This window comes from Coregonus lavaretus, assembly GCF_964263955.1.
Source record: "Coregonus lavaretus genome assembly, chromosome: 34".
Classification (NCBI taxonomy): Eukaryota; Metazoa; Chordata; class Actinopteri; order Salmoniformes; family Salmonidae; genus Coregonus; species Coregonus lavaretus.
Genome location: NC_140021.1, coordinates 16,409,134 through 16,428,870, shown reverse-complemented (window position 1 = coordinate 16,428,870; position 19,737 = coordinate 16,409,134). Strand labels below are relative to the sequence as shown.

Below are 19,737 nucleotides of genomic sequence, written 5' to 3'. Positions count from 1 at the left end.
TCATCTCATCTTTATAGAGCTGCTGCTTATGCTATCTGAGAAATCACTCTTTTGTAGTTCTTCAAAGTAAATAAGGCATACTTTTATGACTGCTGAATACCAACTATCAATCACTTTGATTATGTATTTTCAGGTAGAGATACCTCACGAAGCAACAGCTGCTCTCTATATCCCCTCAAGATAGCGCAATCTTCTCTCTCTTCCATAGCAGGCGTAAAAGAAACACAGACCGGACAAGTAGATGAGCAATGGATTATGGTCATTGTAGTTAATTACCACGTTTTATGCGTTTATGTAGAATATTGACCCTGTTGGAAACTGCAAATGCAACAATTAATGTGTGATCTCGCTCTCCATGGCCAATGTGAGCAAAACGTTTACAGGTTAACAATCACAAAGCGATCAGGCCAGACGGAATACCAGGGCACGTTCATAAAGAATGCGCAGACCTGCTGGCAGGTGTCTTCACAGACAATTTCAATCTATCCTTGTCCCAGTCTGTAATCCCAACATGTTTCAAACTGACCAAATGACTATCGCCCTGTAGCACTCACATCTGTAATTATAAAGTGTTTTGAAAGGCTGGTCATGACACACATCAACACAATCATCCCAGACACCCTAGACCCACTCTAATTCGGATACCGCCCCAACAGATCCATTTCGGAACTGGTCCAACATTTTGGACCCGTGAAGACCTGTAATACAGTGGCTTGCGAAAGTATTCACCCCCCTTGGCATTTTTCCTATTTTGTTGCCTTACAACCTGGAATTAAAATAGAATAGTTTGTATCATTTGATTTACACAACATGCCTACCACTTTGAAGATGCAAAATATATTTTGTGAAACAAACATGAAATAAGACAAAAGAACAGAAAACTTGAGCGTGCATAACTATTCACCCCCCCAAAGTCAATACTTTGTAGAGCCAGCTTTTGCAGCAATTACAGCTGCAAGTCTCTTGGGGTATGTCTCTATAAACTTGGCACATCTAGCCACTGGGATTATTGCCCATTCTTTAAGGCAAAACTGCTCCAGCTCCTTCAAGTTGGATGGGTTCTGCTGGTGTACAGCAATCTTTAAGTCATACCACAGATTCTCAATTAGATTAAGGTCTGGGCTTTGACTAGGCCATTCAAAGACATTTAAATGCTTCCCCTTAAACCACTCGAGTGTTGCTTTAGCAGTATGCTTAGGGTCATTGTCCTACTGAAAGGTGAACCTCCGTCCCAGTCTCAAATCTCTGGAAGACTGAAACAGGTTTCCCTCAAGAAACCCTGCATTTAGCGCCATCCATCATTCCTTCAATACTGACTAGTTTCCCAGTCCCTGCTGATGAAAAACATCCCCACAGCATGATGCTGCCACCACCATGCTTCACCGTGGGGATGGTGTTCTCGGGGTGATGAGAGGTGTTGGGTTTGCACCAGACATAGCGTTTCCCTTGATGGCCAAAAAGCTAAATTTTAGTCTCATCTGTCTCAAGAGTGCCTTTCTTTAAGCAATGCCTTTTTTTTCTGGCCACTCTTCTGTAAAGCCCAGCTCTGTGGAGTGTACGGCTTAAAGTGGTCCTATGGACAGATACTCCAATCTCCGCTGTGGAGCTTTGCAGCTCCTTCAGGGTTATCTTTGGTCTCTTTGTTGCCTCTCTGATTAATGCCCTCCTTGCCTGGTCCTTGAGTTTTGGTGGGCGGCCCTCTCATGGCAGGTTTGTTGTGGTGTCATATTCTTTCCATTTTTTAATAATGGATTTAATGGTGCTCCGTGGGATGTTCAAAGTTTCTGATATTTTTTTTATAACCCAAATCTGTATTTCTCCACAACTTTGTCCCTGACCTGTTTGGAGAGCTCCTTGGTCTTCATGGTGCTGCTTGCTTGGTGGTGCCCCTTGCTTAGTGGTGTTGCAGACTCTGGGGCCTTTCAGAACAGGTGTATATATACTGAGATCATGTGACAGATCATGTGACACAGATTGCACACAGGTGGACTTTATTTAACTAATTATGCACCAGATCTTATTTAGGGGCTTCATAGCAAAGGGGGTGAATACATACGCACGCACCACTTTTCCGTTATACATTTTTTTCAAACAAGTAATTTTTTTCATTTCACTTCACCAATTTGGACTATTTTGTGTATGTCCATTACATGAAATCCGAATAAAAATCAATTTAAATGACAGGTTGTAATGCAACAAAATAGGAAAAACGCCAAGGGGGATGAATACTTTTGCAAGGCACTGTACATACAGTGCCTTCAGAAAGTAGTCATTCCGTTTGACTTATTCCACATTTTGTTGTGTTACAGCCTGAATTCAAAATGGATTAAATATTTTTTTCTCTTACCCATCTACACACACTATACCCCATAATATCAAAGTGAAAACATGTTTTTAGAAATCTTTGCAAATGTATTGAACATGAAATACAGAAATATCTCATTTACATAAGTATTCACACCCCTGAGTCAATACTTTGTAGAAGCACCTTTGGCAGCGATTACAGCTGTGAGTCTTTCTGGGTAAGTCTCAAAGGGCTTTCCACACCTGGATTGTTCAACATTTACCCATTATTCTTTTCAAAATTCTACAAGCTCTGACAAATTGGTTGTTGATCATTGCTAAACAACCATTTTTATGTCTTGCCATAGATATTCAAGTAGATTTAAGTCAAAACTGTAACTAAGCCACTCAGGAACATTCACCGTCTTCTTGGTAAGCAACTCCAGTGAAGATTTGGCCTTGTGTTTTAGATTATTGTCCTGCTGAAAGGTGAATTCATCTCCCAGTGTCTGGTGGAAAGCAGACTGAACCAGGTTTTCTTCAAGGATTTTGCCTGTGCTTAGCTCCATTCTGTTTCTTTTTTATCCTGAAAAACTCCCCCGTCCTTAACGATTACAAGCACACCCATGACATGATGCAGCTACCACTCAGTAATGTGTTGTATTGGATTTGCCCCAAACATAACACTTTGTATTCAGGACATAAAGTAAATTGCTTTGCCAAATTTTTTGCAGTATTACTTTAGCGCCTTGTTGCAAACAGGATGCATGTTTTGGAATATTTTTTATTCTGTACAGGCTTCCTTCTTTTCACTCTGTCAATTAGGTTAGTATCGTGGAGTAACTACAATGTTATTGATCCATCCTCAGTTTTCTCACAGCCATTAAACTCTAACTGTTTTAAGGTCACCATTGGCATGGTGAAATCCCTGAGTGGTTTCCTTCCTCTCCGGCAACTGAGTTAGGAAGGACACCTGTATCTTTGAAGTGACTGGGTGTATTGATACACCATCCAAAGCGTAATTAATAACTTCACTATGCTCAAAGGGATATTCAATGTCTGCTTTTATCTACCAATAGGTGCCCTTCTTTGCGAGGCATTGGAAAACCTCTCTGGTCTTTGTGGTTTAATCTGTGTTTGAAATTCACTGCTAGGCTTACAGATAATTGTGTGTGTGGGGTACGGAGATGAGGTAGTCATCTAAAAATCATGTTAAACACTATTATTGCACACAGTGAGTCCATGCAACTTATTATTTGACTTGTTAAGGGAATGTTACCTCGTGAACTTATTTAGGCTTGCCATAACAAAGGAGTTGAATACTTATTGACTTAATACATTTCAGCTTTTCATTTTTAATTAATTTGTAAACATTTCTAAAAACATATTTCCACTTTGACATTATGGGGTATTGTGTGTGTAGGCCAGTGAAAAAAATCTAAATGTAATCCATTTTAAATGCAGGCTGTAACACAACAAAAATGTGAAAAAGTCAAGGGGTGTGAATACTTTCTGAAGGCACTGTTGACATTACACACGCATACTTTTACACTTATCATTTGCTGCTGCTGCTACTCTGTTCTTTATTTTACTCTTATTATTATCTATCCTGATACCTAGTCAATTTACCCTTTACCCTTCATGTACACACAGTATCTACCTCAAATACCTTGTACCTCTGCATACTGATCTGTTACTGGTACTCCCTGTATATAGCTCCATTCTTGTGTATTTTATTTTATTCCTTCTGTGTTACTATTTTTCTTATTTTTACTCTGCATTGTTGGGAAGAGCTCGTATGCAAGCATTTCACTGTAAAGTCTAAACCAGTTGTATTCGGCGCATGTGACAAATACAATTGGATTAGATTTTGATCACTCAGATATCATATAAAAAAACTGCAAACATTTCTCTCCACCCTCTGGCAAAATGTGTAGAATTGCATGAAATGAGTTATACAATTGCTAAATATTCTCTCCACCCCATGCCAAAATGTGTAGAATTGCAGAAAACGTGCTTTTCAAACTGCAACATGGGGGGGGGTGGATGTGGGTACGCAGACCCGTGAGCAACTGCGGCCCCTTGTGATGAGTTTTGATTTGTCGCACCCACCCCCATCAAATTTGCCCATCCCTGGTCTAGACAACTGACATAGTTCTCCATCCAACCTGAAAATGTGTGGAGCAGACCTTCCAACATGATGATAAATTATATATTAACGTGCACATACAGTTAGGGAAAAAAGTATTTGATCCCCTGCTGATTTTGTACGTTTTCCCACTGACAAAGAAATGATCAGTCTATAATTTTAATGGTAGGTTTATTTGAACAGTGAGAGACAGAATAACAACAAAAATATCCAGAAAATTGCATGTCAAAAATGTTATAAATTGATTTGCATTTTAATGAGGGAAATAAGTATTTGACCCCCTCTCAATCAGAAAGATTTCTGGCTCCCAGGTGTCTTTTATACAGGTAACGAGCTGAGATTAGGAGCGCACTCTTAAAGGGAGTGCTCCTAATCTCAGTTTGTTACCTGTATAAAAGACACCTGTCCACAGAAGCAATCAATCAATCAGATTCCAAACTCTCCACCATGGCCAAGACCAAAGAGCTCTCCAAGGATGTCAGGGACAAGATTGTAGACCTCCACAAGGCTGGAATGGGCTACAAGACGATCGCCAAGCAGCTTGGTGAGAAGGTGACAACAGTTTATTCGCAAATGGAAGAAACACAAAAAAACTGTCAATCTCCCTCGGCCTGGGGCTCCATGCAAGATCTCACCTCGTGGAGTTGCAATGATCATGAGAACGGTGAGGAATCAGCCCAGAACTACACAGCAAGATCTTGTCAATGATCTCAAGGCAGCTGGGACCATAGTCACCAAGAAAACAATTGGTAACACACTACGCCGTGAAGGACTGAAATCCTGCAGCGCCCGCAAGGTCCCCCTGTTCAAGAAAGCACATATACAGGGCCGTCTGAAGTTTGCCAATGAACATCTGAATGATTCAGAGGAGAACTGGGTGAAAGTGTTGTTGTGGTCAGATGAGACCAAAATGGAGCTCTTTGGCATCAACTCAACTCGCCGTGTTTGGAGGAGGAGGAATGCTGCCTATGACCCCAAGAACACCATCCCCACCGTCAAACATGGAGGTGGAAACATTATGCTTTGGGGGTGTTTTTCTGCTAAGGGGACAGGACAACTTCACCGCATCAAAGGGACGATGGACGGGGCCATGTACCGTCAAATCTTGGGTGAGAACCTCCTTCCCTCAGCCAGGGCATTGAAAATGGGTCGTGATGGGTGTTCCAGCATGACAATGACCCAAAACACACTGCCAAGGCAACAAAGGAGTGGCTCAAGAAGAAGCACATTAAGGTCCTGGAGTGGCCTAGCCAGTCTCCAGACCTTAATCCCATAGAAAATCTGTGGAGGGAGCTGAAGGTTTGAGTTGCCAAACGTCAGCCTCGAAACCTTAATGACTTGGAGAAGATCTGCAAAGACGAGTGGGACAAAATCCCTCCTGAGATGTGTGCAAACCTGGTGGCCAACTACAAGAAACGTCTGACCTCTGATTGCCAACAAGGGTTTTGCCACCAAGTACTAAGTCATGTTTTGCAGAGGGGGTCAAATACTTATTTCCCTCATTAAAATGCAAATCAATTTATAACATTTTTTACATGCGTTTTTCTGTATTTTTTTGTTATTCTGTCTCTCACTGTTCAAATAAACCTACCATTAAAATTATAGACTGATCATGTCTTTGTCAGTGGGCAAACGTACAAAATCAGCAGGGGATCAAATACTTTTTTCCCTCACTGTATCTCTGAACATTATACTCCAGACACAGGTTCATTTTAATCCTGGACTATAAAGCTATTTCCATGGAGGTTCTCATAGTCTTAATCTGTGTGTGGGAAACCGGCCCTTATCCTGAGCTGTTCTAGAGATCGTATTTCTATGGTGTCATACACACGGGTAACCACAGCAACAAGGCACTAACCCAGCATTCCCTGCTCTCTCCTGTGTTTACAGCCACTCTCTCCTCTCTCTCCTGCCACAGAGGCCATTTTCATCACCCATTCCTCATCATACCTTTGTATCTCCATCCATGTTGACTACTGAATGAATGTTTCTAACACATCGTGTAATACCTGTGGGGTGTGTGCACGTCCGTGTGCGTGCGTATGTGTGTTAATTTGTGTGTGCATGTGCTTGTATGAATGTGTGTGTGTGTGTGCGTGCCTGGACTATATTCCATCTTCCAGGTTCATTCGTATTCTGCTCCTGTCAGCCAGTAGAAAGGCGTGGAGGAATTCACAGTGTTTTAACCACAACAATAAATCATTTCAGCTTTGTCCCTCAAGGTGCCAATTTGAACCTTTTCTGCCCCTGTCCCCCGCCTCTAAACGTTAAGGTAATTGTCAAAGCTGAGGTAATTGTTTCCTCACCAGGTGTGTCCTAATACGTCACAATAATTCTGCGTGACAACCAGGAAGGGGGCACGGCTTGGAGGGTGTACCTGACCAATCAGAGGTGGGCCATGTCTTTATCACACCCAAAATCCTATTCTTAAAGATAGAATCCTTAATTGAAACAATAACAAAAGCGGTAGCCCCACCTTATTTGGGGTAAAAAGCTAAGTGACAGGCCTGGGGAAATGTAACCACTCTCACTGACCATCCATGATATCACAATTAGTTTAAACCATGTTTTGAGGATATACAGTGTTTGTTTACATTCTTTATAAAATCGGAGTAAAACAAGCTTGTATTTTTGGTTCTGATGGGGTACGACAGTTGAACTAAGCTCATCGGGCATTTATAAGTCATATTCTTAAAGAATCAGTGGGTATATGTATATCATTAATTTATAAGTCCAAAAATGGATGTAACAACTAAGGATTCCAGGTTTGACCCTTGCACAACATTAGCACCAACACTAGCACCAACACTAGCACCAACACTAGCACAAACCCTAACACAACTGCAAACCATGGATACAACTGAATTTCAGCAAATTACTCTCTTATACATACTCGTGCAAAAACACACACACTGAGTGAGTACTGCAGTGCTGCAGGTGAGGTTTTTAGCCAATGCAGCAAGTCAGACAGCGAGTAGAGGGAGAGATGAAGAGAGAGAGAGAGAGAGAGAGAGAGACTGTCATACAGAGAGAGATAGAGACACAAAACAAAAGGCTACCTCATTTATGGCCAGTTGTTCTCCACCTCCCCCTGGGTGTCCAAAGCGATGTCCGGAGCTGCGGAACTCTTCATACAGGTCTTCGTCACTGCCTAGATCATCACCCAGACTGGCCTTCTCTCCACCTCCGTCTGGTACTATCACCGCTGAGGGAGAGAGAGAAGGAGAGAGAGAAAAAGAGTGAGGGAGAAGAAGAGAGAGAGAATGCAAATCAGATGTGCTGTCTCATCCTATTAGAGATTAGCATAAGAACATATCCTACTTTACTGCAAATACAATGATACAGTCCACAAAACAAAAAAATTATTACCACACAATCAAGAGGTCTGATAAAAGGGTGTGCTATTTCATGTGGTTGAGTTACAGCTGGGCCACAGCTGAGTACCAACCCAGTTGTTGTGGTCTGAATCATCATTACTCGCGGCCTAGTTAGGACATGCACCCAAAGACCACACACTGAGACAAACTGGCATGACAGAGAGAGGAGAAAACCCCAGTGGCAGCATGTCAGTGACTAGCGACCTTTGGGCCTCACCCTACCCTCACCCCAACCTCACCCAAACCCTTACGCCAACTCTACCCCGGTCACAGTCCCTGTCTCTGTACCTAAGCCTCTGATGGAACTCTGCTCTAGTTTCCTGCTCCAGTTCGTGCACTGATTAGAAACATTGCTTTTACAAAGAGAGATTACTAAAAGAGATGTCCATGGGAATAAACTATAAAGACACATTATCTTGATAGCTGATCTTTACATCTTTCATAGTGAGAATAAGTATGGGGTGAGAGTAAGTTCATATGTTTACACAGAGACTTAATATATGGATGGGCCATTATGAAATGATGAAGGTATACTTGCTGTTACACACACAGACACATGCACACACACACACACACACACACACAAACACTCCTTGCCCTCCGAGTGGCATCATCACAGCTCTCTTCCTGACTGTAGGGACCTGCCATGCAGATGCAGCTATAAATATTATCCTGTCTGTTGAACCTCATCAACTCATCCCTGCTCTACAAACAGCTGTTGCCACGCTGAGAGTCTCCGTGGTGACAAATCACCCTGGAGACAGGGAGACAGGCATAATGAGAGAACACAGAGCATTCAGACCCCCTCAGGCGATCAGGAGAAACGGATTCGGCACATCACTTGGCTATTAAAAATGTACATATTCAACGCCTAGAGCTGAGTAGTATTTTAGGACTATATTCTACTGTCTTTTCCACTTCAGCAGTCTGTAAGGATGAAGAACCCTCTAGGGTTGAGATGCTGTATAGGAATCTCTTTATCTGTCTGGAACCATATTAAATTAAATTAATCTACACAATCTACCTTTTCTTCTCTGAGCCTAAAGGGCAACCACCGAAACTCACACAGTGCTATATACTGTCATTTGCATTTTCATTGTTTTACATAAAATACTGTAAAAACAAAAGGAAATCAGCTCCAGAAAATCTGTTCCCAAGTATTCCCATTAGAGAAACACGTGATCGTATACAAAAAAGTTTTGAAATTAGTCAAATATTATATCTGTTTCAGTCTACAAATTATTTGTAATTATGTTCTGGCACCAAGACCATCCTTTCAAGAACAAATCGGCCCACGGCTGAATCTAGTTGATGATCCCTGCCCTTGGATGTCGCTATTATGATGGTGCAGTACCAGTATTGTCCTTTGGGGGTCAGTGTAAACCACAGTGACTGACTGCACTACTATCTGCCGTAGACTCAGACAGTCCATGGCAGACTGGCACTTCTCCAGATATCGAGTGGCCTTTTTTTCTGTGAGCCTGTAAAAGGCTGGGCCAGATTGCTCTTCGTGTCCCGTTTATAAAAGGATGGAGGAGGCAGGCGGTATAGGAAAGATCACACAATATGTTAGTCAAACTGGCATCTGGGGGCCGATAGGAAAGAACTATACCTAGAATATCAATGATAATATCGGAGTACCTTCTTGTTTTCAGACTTACAGAGCTTTTTGAGTAAGTGGTAACCATTGAGGTACATATAAGAGAATGATAGTATTTCTGGTACAACTTCTGTGATCATGGGACAGTAAATGTAGGTAGTGTATACGGGACAGAACTAGGCCTCTGCCAAGATGTTGTTTGATACTGAATGATAAGACATCCAGACAGGCCTTCTCTTCCTGCACTTAGCCAATCATTGTCTGCTCAGCGACAGTGATTGCTTTTGCTGTATTAGCCATTGCTAGAATCCCCCTGAGATTAGAACAAAGGATACCCATCGTGGAACAAATATATCCTTTCAAAGGTTTCAGATTGTCTCTTCACCTGTCAATCACACTGGTTAACTCTCTCTGTGTGAAAGCCCGGTTTACCTTGAACGACACTCTCCTCCCACTCTGTAGCTTCACAAGAACACTTGAAAAGATTGAGTTTGTCCTTGAAACAATTGTGTTTGTGTGTGTGTGTGTGAAAGTGAGAGAGAGGCCAGAAAAGAGAGAAAGTGTGTTAGTGTGTGAGCTGTAAGTATTCCCTGCATAGATAATCATCCTGATCTCTTGTATGTGGGTTAGCATTATTACCGAATCAGATTTGTCAGCATAGAGAACACTCAATACTTACTGGACGCTGGAGAGGGAGAGGAGTGTGTGTGTGTGTGTAGTGGCTACAATTTCATTTGTGGCTTGTGTGTGTGTGGCTGGCAGTAGCGTTGCACATGTACGCCTGGGTCTGCGTGAACAGGGGAGAGCCTGGCTCACATAGCTGCACTGACCAACTTGGCTCGCTAACCGGGAGAGAGTGAGAAATATATATATATATTATCTATAGAGAGAGAGAGAGAGAGAGAGAGAGAGAGAGAGAGAGAGAGAGAGAGAGAGAGAGAGAGAGAGAGAGAGAGAGAGAGAGAGAGAGAGAGAGAGAGAGAGAGAGAGAGAGAGAGAGAGAGAACCCTCAGGGCAGCGCAGCACGAGGCTCCACATCGAACTACTTTAATGAAAAATACTCCCCCCTCCCTATTCAGCGCATAGCTAGCCCTGACTGATGCTTCTCTGAGAGAGGAATAGATGGAGAGCGAGAGAGAGAGAGAGAGAGAGAGAGAGAGAGAGAGAGAGAGAGAGAGAGAGAGAGAGAGTGAGAGAGTGAGAGAGTGAGAGAGTGAGAGAGAGAGAGAGAGAGAGAGAGTGAGAGAGAGAGAGAGAGAGAGAGAGGAGAGTGAGAGAGTGAGAGAGAGAGAGAGAGAGAGAGAGAGTAGAGACGAGAGAGAGAGAGAGTGAGAGAGTGGTGAGAGAGAGAGAGAGAGAGAGAGAGAGAGAGTGAGAGAGAGAGAGAGAGAGAGAGAGAGAGCAGTGCAAATATTCAGAAGAGATTATCACAGTTTACGTTTACCCTACTGAGCAGCTCAGGATATGTGTGTGTGTGATGCAGACAGACAGTGATAGAGCGAGCCCCTGTGTGTTTGGCCCTAGAGGAAGTCCCACACTAACTCCCTCTCCCATGAGTCTCAGCTGCAGATGAACACTGGGACAAACAGAGCAGAAGTACCACCCTGACTACCCTGAGTTCACTCACTACTCTTCCTCCCTCTCTCTTTCTATCACTCCCTCCTTTTCGTTACTTCTTGCTTCTCTACTGTCCATATCCCTGTCTCGTCCTTTCTCTCTTCCTATCACTACATTTCTTCTCTCACACGATTCCTACCTTTTTCTCTCACTCACCTCTCTCTCTCCCTCTCACTCTCTCACACACACACACCTCTCCCTCCATCTCTCTCTCACCTCTTCCTCCATCGCCCTCTCACCTCTCACCCCTCTCCCCCATCCCCACAGAAGCCCCCCAGAGAGGTGAAGGACTGGATGGCTGGTTGCCATGAGAAGCATCATCCCTCTCAGCCCTAAATTATATCCCATCCCTGCTGTCTGTCTCAACCAAACTGCATGACATGAATATTCATCCATGAGTCAATGGATGTGAGCGTGCAGCTACTGTAGAGCAATCCATACTGTGAATTAATATTCATCACAGACAGTGAACTATACAGTGCAGCTGTTCGGAAAACTGTTCGGAAAACTGCTAAACCAATTGATTAAAGATAGTGTACTGTATTAACAGGCATCAGTTATACAGCAATTAAACAGTGTATTGATTTGGAATTATAATAACATTGCTGCCACCACTGTGTGTTGAAACCAACAACTTCTGTGTGTGTGTGGCATGACGTTGCGCCATGTTTCCCTTATAGGACGTGGCAAAATAGGAGTCGGCACTTTGCCATCACTCCTCTGCTTGTCCAAGGTGACAAAGCTTTCGCTGCGTGAAACCACATCTGTCACATCCTTTTCTCTCTCTCACACACACACACACACACACACACACACACACACACACACACATACACACACACACACACACACACACACACACACACACACACTATTTGAAGAGAGTGAGCAAGGACTTCCTCTCCTCTTTGATAGCTGAGGATAATGGATAATGGATAGAGAACAGAGCTCCTCCAGGTCTATGGGTCATGGGTTCTAATCCCTGTTGGGACTCTGTCATGCCCTAAACCCCACCACCATCCATGTGGAATAAACCAATTATAGTAATGGCTTCCCCTAGTCAGGACTGTAAAATTGCAAGTGTCATGGAGTAAGTTGCCACTGGCAAGAGAATCTGCTAAGTTAGCAAATAAAATTGTCTGAAATGTGACGCAGACATGACTGAAACACACAGACACACACAGAAACACACATTTTCGCCCCTAGGGACTGTCTGGGGACTGGTGTCACCCAGGTGACAGGGTGAGGAGGCGGGGGGGTGACAGGGGCACGTGGGGATTTAATTGAAATTGGCGACATCCGTCACTAGGAAGTCAAGGAGATTGGATGGGAATGACAAAGCCGTGTCAATCGTGGAGAGTGATTGTGTGTGAGAGAGAGAGAGAGAGAGACTGAGAGAGAGAGTCTCTTACTCCCCCTCAGTTAGTTGTGACAGAGAGCACACAGAGCGATTTTAAAACACCATTTAATTCTAAACAGAAGTACTGCAGAAATGTCACCATGCAACTAAACATCAGCAGGAGTGAGGGTCAACAAACACAGACAATGTGGGATACAGACAGACAAGCAGACAGAAAAACAAACAGACGGACATGTCATCCACACAGACAGACACATTAGATATGATAGCCCTACTCCAGGCCCAATTTAGAAAGCATCTAATTTTTCCTGAACTCAAACAAACTGCTGGAGTCAGTGTGCCCTTTAATAACTGTCTGCCAGAGAACACATTGTACAATAGGGAGAGAGAGAGAAAATAAGAACAATTTGCCACTTCTCTCTGTGTCTCTCTCTCTCTTCTCTCTCTCTGTCCTCTGGTATTCACAGACATAGCTGAAACATACACACATTGCTGAAACACACATCAAGCCCATAGGGGGCACAGGGGCACATCCCGCGCCTTGAAAGTACGCCTTGGAGAACATAAATCCATTATTAGACGTCAAGATATCATCTCGCCAGTTATAGAACAAAATCATTCTAATAATGAATTGCGTTGCGTCGGGATGGAAAAAGTTCATCCACCACGTAGAGGTGGTGACTATGACAACAAATTACTCCAAAGAGAAGCCATGTTGATATATAAATTAAATTCTGTCTCCACACGGTTTAAACAAATAATTAGATTTCACCTCCTTCTTAAAGGCCAAATTTAGACTGTTATACAAGAACACTGTACATATCAGATTTTGCATATCGTTTATGAGTTAGCCCCTCATATTCATGAACGGCTGAGACTGATGTCCTTTGTGGTAAGCTATCTCATGAATTGAATATAATGTATCCAAGTGAGCAGACACCTAAGGCAATTGACTCATGAATTGCCCTTCGTGCCCGCTCCCATACCCCATAATTCTGTATTTCTTTGTGACCAACTTGTATACAGAAACGCCACATCCCTGATTGGCAGATGAGTGACAACCCTGATTAGAAGCATTTTGCTGCTCATCGGTTGTTCCCTACAAATGCGGTTTTGAATTAAAATAGAATTGCACCTGAAGAAGTCTGTAAAGCTGAAACGTATGTGTACGCTATCCCTGATGCAGTAAAAATAATACAACAATTTAATAATTAAGTAAGCTTTATGTGACATCTTTTTGAGTATGGACCCATTACACCTTTTTGTTGTCTGAATTCGCGGGTTTTACGCACCAGTCAAGCTTTTGGGAGAGCGCGACGGTTCCATTTTTATTGGTAAAAATATATATATATATACACTGAACAAAAATATAAATGCAACATGCAACAATTTCAAAGATTTTACTGAGTTACAGTTCATATAAGGAAATCAGTCAATTGAAATAAATTCATTAGGCCCTCATCTATGGATTTCACATGACTGGGAAGCCAGATATCCATCAGTGGGTCAAAGATACCTTTAAAAAAAAAGAAGGGTCAAGGATCAGAAAACCAGTCAGTATCTGGTGTGACCACCATTTGCCTCATGCAGCGTGACACATCTCCTTCGCATAGAGTTGATCAGGCTGTTGATTGTGGCCTGTGGAATGTTGTCCCACTCCTCTTCAATGGCTGTGCAAAGTTGCTGGATATTGGCGGGAACTGGAGCATGCTATCGTACACGTCGATCCAGAGCATCCCAAACATGCTCAATGGGTGACATGTCTGGTGAGTATACAGGCCATGGAAGAACTGGGACATTTTCAGGGCTGTGCATTATCATGCTGAAACTTGAGGTGATGGAGGCGGATGAATGGCACGACAATGGGCCTCAGGATATAATCATGGTATCTCTGTGCATTCAAATTGCCATCGATAAAATGCAATTGTGTTTGTTGTCCGTAGCTTATGCCTGCCCATACCATAAAACCACCGCCACCATGGGGCACTCGTTGGCATCAGCAAACCACTCGCCCACATGACGCCATACATGCCGTTTGCCATCTGCCCGGTACAGTTGAAACCGGGATTAATCTGTGAAGAGCATACTTCTCCAGCATGCCAGTGGACATTGAAGGTGAGCATTTGCCCACTGAATTCGGTTACGACGCCAAACTGCAGTCAGTTCAAGACCCTGGTGAGGACGACGAGCACGCAGATGAGCTTCCGTGAGACGGTTTCTGACAGTTTGTGCAGAAATTCTTCGATTGTGCAAACCCACAGTTTTCATCAGCTGGTCTCAGACCATCTTGCAGGGGAAGAAGCCAGATGTGGAGGTCCTGGGCTGGTGTGGTTACACGTGGCATGCGGTTGTGAGGCCAGTTGAATGTACTGCCAAATTCTCTAAAACGACGTTGGTGGCAGTTTATGGTAGAGAAATGAACATTCAATTCTCTGGCAACAGCTCTGAAATATTAAAGCTGATCTACTCCCTAATGCATGCCAATTGCACACTCCCTCAAAACTTGAGACATCTGTGGCATTGTGTTGTGTGACAAAACTGCAGATTTTAGAGTAGCCTTTTATTGACCCCAGCACAAGGTGCACCTGTGTAATGATCATGCTGTTAAATCAGCTTTTTGATATGCCTCATCTGTCAGGAGGCTGGATTATCTTGGCAAAGGAGAAATGCTCACTAACAGGGATGTAAACAGATTTGCGCAAAACATTTGAGAGAAATAAGCTTTTTGTGCATATGGAACATTTCTGGGATCGTTTATTTCAGCTCATGAAACATGGGACCAACACTTTACATGTTGCGTTTATATTTTTGCTCATTATATATATATAAAAACTAAACTAATTTTGAATTACAAACCTACAGTAGAAAAGAGGGGAATATCTTATTTCTAATTATGCCAATTTTATTTCTCAACTCCTAATATTGAGCAAATTACACTCATTGGAGCCAATTACACTGGAGTATCTGACAGTAGACTTTGAAAAAGCACCTGCGAATACACTGGCTCAGGGCTCTACAGTGCAACCATTTTAATCGCATATCCGCCTAAATATTTTGCTGTGAGACCTGACATTTTTATTTAGGAGCACCAGTGCGCTAAAATGATAATTGTTGCAATGATTACTTCACTGTACCGCAGCCCCCGAGTGACATGGAGAATACACTGAGCGCAGATTCATGATCGTCATGCTTACTACAAAGAAAACAGCTTGTTACCTCTTTATTGTGCTCCTACATTTCTTTGTGTGCTCCTAAATGTTTCAACTTAGGCGCACACGAGCTTCTTGTAAAAAAGGTCAGCTGCTGGCAAGCTTTCTTGACTTGGACATTAACACATTGCTAACCTTTGTTTAACCAGCAAAACAGCTGCTATTAGAGAACTTGTGTTTGGATTAGGGCTGGCACAATTATCGTATAATAATAATCTTAATGCATTAAGTTTAGGAGAAGAGGGGATTCAACTTTATATTAAAGTACATATATACTACATGACCAAATGTATGTGGATACCTGCTCGTCGAACATCTGATTCCAAAATCATGGGTATTAAATATGGAGTTGGTCCCCCTTTGCTGCTATAACAGCCTCCACTCTTCTGGGAAGGATTTCCACTAGATGTTGGAACATTGCTGCGGGGACTTGCTTCCATTCAGCCACAAAAGCATTAGTGAGGTCGGGCACTGATGTTGGGCGATTAGGCCTGGCTCGTAGTCGGCGTTCCAATTCATCCTAAAGGTGTTCGATGAGGTTGAGGTCAAGGTTCTATGCAGGCCAGTCAAGTTCTTCCACACCAATCTCGACAAACCATTTCTGTTTGGAAGTTGGAAACACATAATCGTGTAGAATGTCATGGTACGCTGTAGCGTTAAGATTTCCCTTCACTATCCCGAACCATGAAAAACTGCCCCAGACCATCATTCCTCCTCCACCAAACTTTACAGTTGGCACTATGCATCCAGGCAGGTAGCGTTCTCCTGGCATCCACCAAACCCAGATTTGTCCGTCGAATGGTGAAGCGTGATTCCACTGCTCCAGAGTCCAATGGTGGCGAGCTTTACACCACTCCAGCCTATGATTGGCATTGCGCATGGTGATCTTAGGCTTGTGTGCGGCTGCTCGGCCATGTAAACCCATTTCATGAAGCTCCAGACTAACAATTCTTGTGCTGACGTTGCTTCCAGAGGCAGTTTGGATCTCGGTAGTGAGTGTTGCAACCGAGGACAGACAATTTTTACGCGCTATGCTTCAGCACTCGTTGGTCCCGTTCTGTGAGCTTGTGTGGCCTATCACTTCGCGGCTGAGCCGTTGTTGTTCCTAGACGTTTCCACTTCACAATAACAGCACAAAACAGGTTGACCGGGGCAGCTGTAGCAGGGCAGAAATTTGACGAACTGACTTGTTGGAAAGGTGGCATCCTCTGACGGTGCCACGTTGAAGGTCACGGAGCTCTTCAGTAAGGTAATTCTACTGCCAGTGTTTGTCTATAGAGATTGCATGGCTGTGTGCTTGATTTTATACACCTGTCAGCAACGGGTGTGGCTGAAATAGCCTAATCCACTAATTTGAAAGGTTGTCCACATACTTTTGTATATATAGTGTAGTTTACCCAATAGCAGTTTTTCATTTCTACATGAAGTGGGTAAAGTTGCTAATCATTTCAATAGCAGAACGGCATGGTTAGGAGAAGCTTCATTTCCAAAGGTTCTAAGCGGTCAAAACCATTCGTTTTTGAGACAGGGGTGTCACCAGAGCTGTGTTGTATTTATTAGGTATGTCGTTGCTATTTTCAAAGATGCATTATGATGCATTACAAGCTCCCAAAAAAAATCAACAAAAATGTCAATTATGACAATAACTGTGGCCATTTGCATGACAATCATTACCCAAAATTCCATAATTGTCAAAGCCCTAGTTTGGAGTACCTTTCTAGCTAATAGTCTCTGTTAGAGTTTACACTTCATCTTCCAATTATAATGTGGGGAGGTCAAAATAATGAAAAAACGATTGACCAAATCTATTCATTTTAAAATGTTGATTACTTCTCCTTGCCATTACCATTCACCGGATGATAAGACAAGACGTGGAAAAAAAACATGTTTTTCTATGATGGAGGTCCCTGGGTTGCCAGTTTGCCTGGGTGGAGGTTCCTGGGCAAGAAAAATACCCCTGTTTTAGAAAAGCAAGCAATAACTAAATATACTGAATAAGACTCACATTCCTTTCAATCTTTTACCCAGATTTTAGCAGAGATGCAGAGAAGCACATTTTGTTTCTTTAAAAAAAGATCCACCAGTCAGGAGGATACAGACAGCTCAAGAGGTATGCTTAGATATGCAGAAAAATATACACTACTGTTCAAAAGTTTGGGGTCACTTAGAAAGACTGCCCATCTTAATCTTTTCTTTTTATTGGACAGACTGAGATATGGCTTTTGCTTTGCAACTCTGCCTAGAAGGTCAGCATCCCGGAGTCACCTCTTCACTGTTGACGTTGAGACTGGTGTTTTGCGGGTACTATTTAATGAAGCTGCCAGTTGAGGACCTGTGAGGCGTCTGTTTCTCAAACTAGACACTCTAATGTATTTGTCCTCTTGCTCAGTTGTGCACCGGGGCCTCCCACTCCTCTTTCTATTCTGGTTAGAGCCAGTTTGCTCTGTTCTGTGAAGGGAGTAGTACACAGTGTTGTACGAGATCTTCAGTTTCTTGGCAATTTATCGCATGGAATAGCCTTCATTTCTCAGAACAAGAATAGACTGAAGAGTTTCAGAAGAAAGTTATTTGTTTCTGGCCATTTTGAGCCAGTAATCGAACCCACAATTGCTGATGCTCCAGATACTCAACTAGTCTCAAGAAGGCCAGTTTTATTGCTTCTTTAATCAGCACAACAGTTTTCAGCTGTGCTAACATAATTGCAAAAGGGTTTTCTAATGATCATTTAACCTTTTAAAATGATAAACTTGGATTAGCAAACACAACGTGCCATTGGAACACAGGACTGATGGTTGCTGATAATGGGCCTCTGTACGCCTATGTAGATATTTCATTAAAAATCAGCCGTTTCCAGCTACAATAGCCATTTACAACCTTAACAATGTCTACACTGTATTTCTGATCAATTTTATGTTATTTTAATGGTCAAGAAATATGCTTTTCTTTTGAAAACAAGGCCATTTCTAAGTGACACCAAACTTTTGAACGGTAGTGTACATATTTTCGACCTAGAATTAAGCATATTAATATGGTTCAAGACTGCAGGAAAAAGCAGTTTCAGGTGTTTGAAAAAAATGCAATATTCCCCGCTCGGGCAACCCTCCATCCACATACTTTGTGCAGTCAGGTCACCTGTGATACAAGTCAGTATTCAACGTTCATCCATGTCTGAAGATGTCGGGAGATGACTTGGAAACCAGCTACTAGGGGCAACAGTGAGCGCTGTTACATTTACATTTTAGTCATTTAGCAGACGCTCTACCTTCAAGTAGGTTTCGGTTTTGCTAGGGCGTTGTGGACAGGGATGGCAGATGGGCGTAAGCATCTGCCTCTGATTCTTGCCCAGGGAATCCAGCGATAGAAAGTTGTTTTTTATATTTTTATTTTAAGCCTAAACCTTTACCCTTACCTTAACCACTCAGAGTTAATGCCTAACCATAAGAATTTGGAGTTAATGCCTGAACTTAACCCTAAACTTAAAAATTCGGAGTTAATGCCTAAACTTAACTTAAATTTGAAGTTTGGAACAACTTTGAATTTGTTTAGAAACATGAATAAATGTCTAATTCTGACGTGAGACTGTGAGCTGGTAGACTTTGTGCCCCCTCAGATTTGTGGACTGCACGATGCCCCTGTTTCCTGGTATATCCCCTCCATTCCCATCAGTCCATCAACCTAGCTGTGTTTCAGACTGTGACTGTGACCTGGCAGAGCAGGGGAGGAGATAGTGATGGAACACATGAAATTAGACTTTAGCCCCTGAACCAATCACGCATTTACATCCCAGAAACAACCTGCAAGCAACCGTGATTCATCAACCCAATTCTTCCTCTGTTCTCACTGATCATTTCCCTTCTGTTTGTTGTTTTGCTTTTTTTAACAGGCTTTTGTCTCAGCCAGCATTATATGGGATGCCTGTGTAGGCAGCAGTATGTTATGGGATTCCTGTGCAGGCAGCAGTATATTATGGGATTCCTGTGCAGGCAGCCAAGACAAGACTGGGCATCAGGAGGAAGAATCTTTGCCATCAGTGATGAATTATACTGTATTATTTCACTATAACCTTTTCGAAATGACAGACAGTGTAAAGACTTCCCAGACAAGCCTGCTTCCATTCCAGTGTTTTATAGATGCATGTGCCC

General features: G+C 42.7%; 1 protein-coding gene across 3 annotated transcripts in view; it reads right to left on the bottom strand.

Moving 5' to 3' along the window:
* The window catches only part of LOC311109393 (rho guanine nucleotide exchange factor 4-like), a 69,080-nt gene that overhangs the window by 9,817 nt on the left and 39,526 nt on the right, over window positions 1–19,737 (bottom strand). For all 3 annotated transcript variants that reach the window (XM_084152250.1, XM_084152249.1, XM_084152251.1), the window contains one exon: window positions 7,492–7,637. In XM_084152250.1, coding sequence (XP_084008376.1) covers window positions 7,492–7,637 — 146 coding nt within the window. The remainder of the gene's footprint in view (window positions 1–7,491; window positions 7,638–19,737) is intronic.